The following is a 9,827-nucleotide window of genomic DNA, read 5'->3' as shown; positions in this document are numbered from 1 at the left end:
TCTCTCTAATATTATGCAATGTATAAACTTGTCGGCGACGAAATATTCGAAAGCAGAAATCTTAGATCAGTCTGATCTGCATCAACTTAATGGTCCGAGGTAAGTAGATTCACAGTGTGCCGTGCAACTGGTTTTTCTTCGTGCACGCCGCCGTGATAATGAGAAGAGACCGCCATCGACTTAGCAGCCCTGGACTGTTCTCTGAAGTCATGTTCCTGTGAACACAACAGACCTGCTTCCATCTGATAAATAGAATAGAGTTTCAAAGATTCAAATAGAACACACATGTCTTAAGATCTGTTTTCTTAACGAAGGAACAGAAACAAAATGTTTTATAAGTTTGCAACTCACCGAAGACCAATTCCAAGGCTTGCGGTAATTAGTATAGCATCCCACGGCTATCAAGGATGAAGAATCTTCTTTTCCAGTCGCTCTCAAGTTTGAGGAACGTTTAGACAGATACCCTTTCTTATTGTCTGAAACTGTAGGAAGACAAAACAGTATATAAGGATGAGGTGATGAGTAAGTTCTTAGTACACAAGGTATTATTCCCTTACTTTTCCTTTTGCAGCAGATTGCATGACAGCCTCTATAACCTTTGTGAGTTTCTTGAGTGTGTCTCATGCCATCCCTGTTGGAGAACCACATGAGTTTTCTAGTTTCTCGATCAACTTGCCTTTGGTATTCCGCTCTTTTCATTGAGTGACGCCATTTCGTAGTTTGCACATTCTTTGGACTGGTGTGCATAAGCAACACCTGCAATAAAAGATTTCAATTAAACACATCCGAGATATGTCTTAGATAAGAAAGGTAGGCTACAGAAAAATCTCAGAAGATTTTAAAAGACAAAAGAAATCATGCTACAAGGAGTCTTGTTATTATAAACCTGGTTAATAAAAGGCTCCATTGATGCAGTAGCTCATATCCCTGAAAGAAAGAGTCTCTTGTGAGAAAGTGAATCATCAAGTAGTTCATGTCAAGAAACAGGAAAAGAGTAGGGCATGGGAGTTTGAACACCGAATCGAAATTTCGGTTAGAAGTTCGGTTAATTCGGTAGGTTTTCTAAAATATTTTTTTTCTTTAAAAAAAAACAAAATTACACCAAAACCATACCCAAAAACCTGAACTGAACTAGCCAAATTTATCCAAAAATTTTAACAAAATTAAAACGAAATCTAACCAAACTAAAAAACTTCAGCAGACTTTTCAAAAACCAAATAATTAAATATCGAACAAAAATTTACTTCGGGTAATTCGGTAAATTTATGTTGAACCAAACTAACCGAATAACCAACTAACTGAACCCGCAGGCCTAGAAAAGAGCGTTCCAGCTAACGAAAGTTTAGTGTTGTTACTTCCTAAAATTATTTTTAAGAAACATCTTACCTTGAAGAAACGGAGATGAGCGTCCATTGTCCCCTCACTGCTTCCAAAAACTCAAATCGCTTCTTAGCTTCCGCATTAGAGAGTGCACTAACTGGCCATATAGAAGTAAACAAACACTATATAAGTTTATTCATAAGAGAATACCTTTGGAAACTCTCTTAGCATTAGAATACAAAAGTGGTTACCAGATGAAACCGGGCTTGCTCGAAACGTCGTTCTTGCGCTATGTAGATCCTGAAATGCCTCTCTCTACCAAAATTAGTCAAAACTGAAGGTCGATTTGTGAAATAGTATTAATGCTTTCTACGTACCTCCTCAATTGTTGCAGCCACATCCAATCGAGTACTCTTTCTTAAAGAAAGAAGATAATTCTCTCGTGCCTGTGTCCATTCAGATGCACATAAAATGAGATGTAATGTTCCAAACAGACTATATTTGTGGTAACAACCATAGATTTCCAGTTAGTTGAAACATATTGAAGTCATTAACGCACCTGATCGTATATAATGGAAGCTTATCAAACCGTTTACGTGCTTCCTGTGTGAGAGAATTAATAAAGACTTGCGCAATTCAGAGAAAATGTGAACACAGAATGCAAGAAATCTGAAAGGATTATCAGGTAATACCTTAACTTCTTGGGACGTCAACATTCACGAACTGAAGCAAACCGTCATCAGCATAGTTCTACCTGAAAAAGTGTTGAAAAGACATCATAGTCAGTTACGCATCTCTTCAATATACATCGAAGGACGAACAAAAAATAACTTTCTCTATACAAACCCCCCAGAAAGAAACCTACATTCAAGGAGATAAGTTCAACCAAGTACATAGATACTTGAAGGCCATCCCCTTTGAAGACTGCATTGGGTTTAGTAGTGTTCTGAGAAGAAGAACTTCCTTGTATGTCCCGATTTCTCGTAGAGCAATAGTGAATTCGTCATACAGGACTGAGATAAAATAACATATTGCCTTAAGATAAGTGTGCACCAAAGAACAAAAGAGAAACAAGGGAGAGGTAGGTACCTCCAAAAGCAACACATAGAGATCATTATGGCCGCCTCCAAAGACTCAAGTGCATTTGCGAAGCCAATATCTGAATCATACCCTTCTCCAAGTCCCTCCCTAATAATAATAAAAAGCGAAAAGAACGAAAAATATCAGAATTTATAAAAATTTTCATATAACAAAATTTTGAGAAATGCATAATAAAAAAAAAAACGTACGTGTATTTTCTGCATCCTTTGTAGAACCTTAAGCATCGCATTCGCAGCAGCTCTGCACTCTCTTCCATAGATTGCATCTTGTTACACAACAACAAAAAACTTTAGTTGCAGATTCAAAACAATGCCTCATGAGGGCTTACAATTACAAACATTTTTTTTTTGTAAAAAACAGTCTAAACACTCGTCTAAACGTGAATCCCCTATAAAACAACGACTAATTACCGCCTAGCTATTTACTGAATATTAGATTAAACAATAATTTGCAAATTCCTGATACATTGCTTCTTCATCCATGTTTCCACAATGTATCAGATTTTTTTTTTAAAAAATTGTTTGTTTGATCATAGAATGGCACGAGAGATTTTACATGAATCTTCCCTAACTCTCTATCTATCTGTTGAGCAATGGAATCATATGCATAGACGATCGAAACGGATCACAGAATTAAAAAAAGAAAATTAACAAACCTGTTGACGGAACATAGGCGAATCATCGAGCTTAGCGAAATGCATTTTTCTTCACGGGGTATACAGAACGATCCACCACCTCCTCTTCATCCGTCGTCGTCTTCCTCCACGCGGACAGAGCTAATACCGGTGTTTTTTTTTTCTTCCCACACAAAAACCAAATGAAAAAGTGTTTGTCTTTTTGGAAATCGAAAAGCTTATTTTGGATGAGAAGTGGAGAATATGGGCGGAAAAAAAGGGAAAGATCGTGCGATGGACAAAAACAAAACACAAATTACAAAATACTCTTTTATTGTTGTGGTGTTTGATCGTGTTCAAACAAAACCTCTGAACCCTCCATGGCTGTCTTTATATTTATATATAAATATAAAAACACATCAATATAAAATAATTATTACTACTATTTCTTTATTCAACAGAACTCCATAAAAATAATGTGATTATGCGTTATGAATTATGATAAAACAAAAATTAGAAATGATGAAACACTTAAAAGACTAGTGATTGCAATAACATTAGATTGTGTGGTAACCTATTAATTAAATGAAGGAGAATGACTATTGGTAGGGATGATGATGATTTAAATTAGGCAAGAGACGGAATGGTCCCAAAGAGTTGACTTCCTAGAGAGAACTTTCTAAACGTGTGAGAAACTAAAAATCTGGATCCGTATTTAACCAATCGTAATCAACCTTATAAATTAAATTATAGAGCTATTATCCAAGTTAAATTAAGTAATACGTAGCACACACACACAAATCCTTCAAGCCTAATTTTTGTTAGACTACAAGTACAGCGTTGATAATACACTGTTTAACCGGTAAGGGATTAACCGAAACAGGCCAATGCTCCAGGGACGTTTTCATTATACAGCAAAGAAAACAACAAATGTCTTCTATATATTTCCAAAATTTTAAAGTGTCAAGGAAGAGCAAAATAATACTCAGTCTAATTAACTGTGATAGTCTAAAAAAAATAAATAAAAATCTGATGCATCTGGCTGTTTTTTTTTTCGGAAAGCTAAAGAGCAAAACAAGTAGTTTCAGGGAGTGTGGTGAAAACAAAATTGAAAACCAAAAGGACACTAAAAATCAGAGATTTTTTTTAAACCTGATCTGAAAAAACGGCTCATGAAACCTCCCCGGCCTTTCTTCATCCTCTCTTCAAGAACCGGGAAACTCTATGCAATGTAGGCGAGGTCTAGCACAATTGGATTACGAGGTATCGATTGGAATGCTGGTGGGAACCGTTCAATCTTTGGGGCCATCTTTGTGTTTGCATCTCCAACCGCTGATTCATACACATCCAGTTTGTCTAACAAGTATTCTCCGCCTGAGGTTTAACATAAGGAAGAACGGTTTAACATTATCATGAGACATTGCAAGACAAGAAAAATTACTAGTCTCACGAAACCAAACCGCGGGGGAGTGGAAACAGGAGGTAGATAGCGAGAGGGATTGTACCTTAGTGGGTCTCGTGTCTCGTTTAGTGATATAGCTGAGAGATTTCTTTGACAGATTCTCTGGCGCCTTCTCTTCCTCCATTATCCCCGTCGCATGTTCTATGCAACTACTAGCTCTGCATTCTCTGCTCAGTGTCTTCAATTCCTGGATTGTTCCCTGATTATTATTATAAAACAAAAATTAGTGGATATATATAATATCTATGAGATGAATATTTCAGGCATGTAATGTGCCTATACTTGCACCATAAACATATTATCTCTATCCGGGTATAGTAATGCTATTAAGTGACCTTGTATGAGGTAATAAATAAAATGATAAGTGGATACCTCGTCTTTGTTTCCTATGTTCTGAAACTTGTTCAGGGCATCTTCAGCAAGAGACCGGGCACGGCAAAACAAGGCATATGCTTCAACCCTTTTTCCTGCTAGACTATATGACTTTCCCAAGTAGAAGCACCTGAAATGCGATTCCAGAAGATATCAGTAGCTAAATTAATCACGGACGACGAAAATTAAATGCATCATCAGTCAGTATATGAAACTAACTCTACTTATTAAGTTCTCTCAACTGGAAAGAACTGTGTGAATATCTCGAGACAGGGACTAAAGAAACTAATAAGTGGTTATAATATGTATCAAAGAGTAGTTGAAGACAATGGGTGACCACTGACCAGGAATCAGATTCCTAATTTAGTGAATAAATTTTACTAATGGAGGAGGGTCAACTCTAACCAAAGATGCTAAAATCAAGTGAAACGTAAAGGTGAAGAACTAAACCTTTCAGCACGAAAGGCTAAGTTTTTGCGTTCACACTCTTCTTCGAAGGCAATCTCTTCGGGTTTCCTGTCTCGTCCAGAGCTAACGAGATCAGAAAGATCAGCGACATTCTGAGAAAAATAAATGCAGGTGAGATGTCGACGGTTTGACGAACAAAATCCGATTTTGAAGAAAAAAAAAAACAGGTGGAACGGTGGTTAACCTGTAATAGAAGGTCATACAATCGAACAAGCTCCTCAGGCTTAGTAACCTTTTCATTCTTATCATCACGCTTCCTGTTCAGTTTACTCTTTGCTATTTTAACCAACAACTGGTTCCTTTCAATGGTTCTCTGTCCTAGCACAGCTCCAACAGCTTTGTCCAGACCATTTAGCTCATCTTTAACAGACTCAGCATTTCCTGCACTTACCTGAAATTTGTATGCTCCTTAGTAAAATCAATCAAAGAAACATCAATACACCCCCAAAACAACTCTTTAATAAACTTGTCTACCGTTTTCTAAAAATTTCAAAAGGCTATTCGGTGAACCCAATCAATAAATCAGAGGATCTCTTGTAAATTCACTCACCAAGTCACTGCGTATGGTATTCCTCGCATCATTATATGCAGTGAATAGTTTATCAAATATGGTTAGCTTTTTCTCTGCAGGGAGCGATTCTGCTGTTGGGCCCTGTAGATCCTTCTCAAGTTCCTGGGCTGAACGAACAAGAAACAAAAGAGTAAGAGTCGCAGAAGAGATGCTCAATGTTCTATAAAGGCAGGTTTATTAATAGGGTAACGCACAATAGTAACTAGAAGGTTAAGGTAAGCCTAACTTTTCCTAGATCAGACAGGTAAGCCTAACTTTTCCTAGATCAGACATAATTTTCAGCATATTAAAGTAGTTCAAAAGAGAGTATATGAGAATGTTGAACCTTTTAAAATAGAAACCCGAGATTTTGGGTTGGAAACTGGAAATCTGTAGCCAAGCCAATTGAACTCCGTGAGAGATGCAGCTTGTTGAGATCTGGCTTCTTCCATAGCAGCCTACGTGACAGTGAATAATATGCATTATATTAATCCAAAATATTAAACAGACCTGAGAAATGGTTCACCACTGAACCAGTGCAAGACACTCAAGACTCAAGAGTACCCAAGACTCAAGAGTACCCAAAATCGTATACATGTAATTAGTATTTAGGTGTGTCAAAGGTCAAATCGGACTCCAAGTTTCTAACAACAGATGAAAAAACTAACAAAACAAAAAATTTATGCTTCAGCAATTATGTGGACAAGATTCGATTGCTTTGGTGGTGAGGTGAGGCTGATAGAAACTGAAATGTTACGTACCTCTATCTTTGCTTTGAAAAGATCCAAGGCAGGGCCTTCCATCTCACCAATCTGAAGTAGGTCAGATGTCTGCAAGTTTGCTTTGCCAATTTTGTGTAGGCAGTACTGAACACTAGGCTCAAGCTCCTCAACTCGTTCCCGGCAAAGAACTTGGTTCTCTAGATCACCATATTTCCCTAGTTCCTCATAAACAGCTCTGCAAAGTGGAATAAGTTCAGAAACAAGACCTACCAAATTACAAAAAGAGGATATTGAACAAATCAAACCTGGCGTTTTTGAAACAGGCCAACGCAGTTTCCCAATTTTGATCTTGCTCAAACAACATAGTGCCTTTCATATAGGAAGCATATGCCTATAAAAGTGTAAGATAAAGTATGAGACTCACGTCGTGCACACAAACAACTAAGCTTAAAGACTACAACAGAGGTATTCTCTTCTTCCATTAAAGGCCTTAGATAAGTTAAATACCTCAGCTTCCAGAGATGTCCTGGAATCTGTCTTAACAGAGCACAAACTTGAGAAAAGCGTAGCCCATTTAACTGCCTTCCTCAGCCTCCCAATTAAATAAATCCGCTGCCGTGCATTAGGCCCATCTGGTAGCTGTCTTTTCTCCATCGCATGGCTCCATGCTCTTTCCGCCATGTAGAAAACCACATGAAGAAACCTATTTCAAACAAAAGACACAACATCAACTCAATTAGAGGTAATGTGAGTGCAACAAAATCACTTTATGGTGGAAGCAACAACTAAGCCTTCACATCAAACCAAACCATGAATGTATGCACGCAAGTAACACATCTCAAACAAATACTTATTCCGCTTCATTTTAATTGTCATTTTAGGTTTATGCAAACAACTTAAGGACATCATTACCTATACACCTAACCATATTTCAACAAAAAGAAAAATAAACAGGATAATATTGTTAATAAATTTTGCACTCAAACTATAAAACGAGACTTAAACGGAAATTTTACTCTACAACGATAATTAAACTGAAACGGAGGGAGTACCTAACATTGGTGACAGTTGATTCAAGAATGGCTCGTCGAGTGTATTTGCCACGGCCATGAGTAAATTTCAAGGACTTGTATAGCCTCCTCAACCGTGCTGAGCAATACCTCCTACACAAACAAGATAAACATTATATAACATTACTTCTTTTTGGCCAATGAGGTTAAATTTTTGATATAAATTACCGATAACGAGCATAGTCACCACGACGCAGACCATGCTGAGCCTGAGAAGTCTTCATCAGCTGCAGAACTGTAAAGCCAAATACAATCTCACACACATTCACAAACTTATTGATATACACTTCACAGTAATGACCTAGTAAACAAAACTAACCGTTCATCGAGAACCTAGGGAGGATCTGATCGGAGCCGTCCAGTTTCGGATCGTCGATCTCCATTGCTGACATCTCGTTCTCCTTCTTCCCCATTTGATTCACCTAAACCCTAGCTAAAACCTCCCTGAACAAATAATACACCAAAACGCAAAACGGATACATCAAAACCAAATCGAAAAAGAATGAAAGACGAATTCAGCTAGTTCCCGTACTTTTGATTTGATGAGGTGATTCCACGGCGGCGAATGTGGAATATTCCGATTGCGAAATTTCAGGCTCTGATCGAATCTTAAGCGAGTGCACGAAGAGATGACGACGATGACTAGTAACGGGTGTTGAATGATAATCTCGTCTGGTGAAGTCTTGTTTATTATGGCTTTATTATGGGCCTTAAGGCGCATAACCATATAATGTCGGCCCCTTGGGCTAGTTCCTCAATTTTATTGCGCCAAATTTAATTTGGTCTATTTTTCCTTTAAATACATTACAAATTCGTAAATTGTTAGCGGTCTAGTACTATAATTTACCCGAATATATATTAACTTTTACCGAATTTGATTATTTTCGAAAAAGCTAATGAGTGATTGGTAAAACTTATATATATTTGATGTTATAACTAAAAAGTTTGTACTAATAATGATATAATATACACAATTATGTGTCATCAATTCTCATTTAAAACAATATTAACAGTGTTTTGGATTTTTTCGTTGTAAATTTGATATATTTTATTATTTGAATTTGGATATGTATTACGAATTACGACTAACAGAAATATTTTAAACCGCAAAAGCTAATATAAAATTGCTGAGAGAAAATAAAATAGCAGGGAATAATAAAATATATTATTATTGAAAATCAATAAAGAATTAATAAAGAGACCGACGGAAATCTATACAGATAACGGGATCTGGATGGAGAAGAGACCGGGTGGACCATATTAACAACCAAATAATTCAAAAATCATTATAATAATAATTAGTTTAACTATCCAATGATATCTTAAAAAGTTTATATGATGTTCCATATGTCCATTGGTTTATTGCTACTGTTTTGCTGTTCTGTCCAATCGTGTTCTTCAAGATTTAGCACGTGAAAGCCTTATATAATTTATTTCGATGGTGTATTAGTTTGATCTTTTGATTTTCAATAGAATAGTTTATCTCTAAACCAATGATCTAGTTCTCAAGTTATGAATATCTTTTGATGTTAACTTCCGTAGGCATGTGACACCTGCTAGTTCTAATCAAATCCCGATTATTAACCAAAAGTTAGAAGCCGGTTCGTTACGGTTTAGCATCTTCTTTATCGTAAGTGTGGCACACGAATTTTTATGTTGGCTTGATGAATCCAACGGCAAGTATTTGCTGGTTTAGCTTTCGATGTGTAAACTAATGAAGAATTGACACGTGGATACGCTGAGAAAGAGCATCTATTCTTAGATGCTTTTCTAATCCTTCACGCAGCGCCCAGCATTTAAAATCACGGACAGTGACCCTCTCCTTCACGCCACTTCTCAGTCTCAAGCCACTAGCTCGACTTGCTCTTATCAGCTCAGCTTAGCTTGCCATGTTGGCCCGCATATTACACTAATATTTTTATTTCGTTCGTTTCCAATAGTATTGGGGAATAGGGAGTATAGTTTAGTGATATAAAATTATAAATGTTGTGTAGATTAATCTAATTTTTTTTGGAGAATTGGTTTTAAATAATATTTTCATTTGTAGTAGAATATTTACAAAAAAAATTCTATAACTTCAAATATAGAGTTTTTTCTCTCTAAAAAGAAAATTCAAAATTTTAAATTTTATTGTTTTAATTCATATTCG

General features: G+C 36.5%; 1 protein-coding gene and 1 pseudogene across 1 annotated transcript; both read right to left on the bottom strand.

Annotated features, from left to right (window-relative positions):
* Window positions 1-3,140, bottom strand: part of LOC125582522 — a 5,006-nt pseudogene extending 1,866 nt beyond the window's left edge.
* Window positions 3,141-4,581: 1,441 nt separating this feature from the next.
* Window positions 4,582-8,371, bottom strand: LOC125581581 (signal recognition particle subunit SRP68-like; the record flags this gene model as incomplete). Its single annotated transcript, XM_048747268.1, is given in 13 exon segments — window positions 4,582-4,695; window positions 4,869-4,998; window positions 5,319-5,428; window positions 5,521-5,727; window positions 5,887-6,014; window positions 6,233-6,344; window positions 6,648-6,843; window positions 6,914-6,999; window positions 7,116-7,311; window positions 7,661-7,771; window positions 7,847-7,913; window positions 7,998-8,122; window positions 8,211-8,371. Coding segments are annotated over 12 exon segments (1,551 nt in total), but the record flags the coding sequence as incomplete, so codon positions are not given.
* Between the last annotated feature and the right edge of the window lie 1,456 nt (window positions 8,372-9,827).

This window comes from Brassica napus, chromosome C2 (assembly GCF_020379485.1).
Source record: "Brassica napus cultivar Da-Ae chromosome C2, Da-Ae, whole genome shotgun sequence".
Classification (NCBI taxonomy): Eukaryota; Viridiplantae; Streptophyta; class Magnoliopsida; order Brassicales; family Brassicaceae; genus Brassica; species Brassica napus.
The sequence above is the reverse complement of the archived record's forward strand: the minus strand, read 5'-3'. Positions and strand labels throughout refer to the sequence as shown.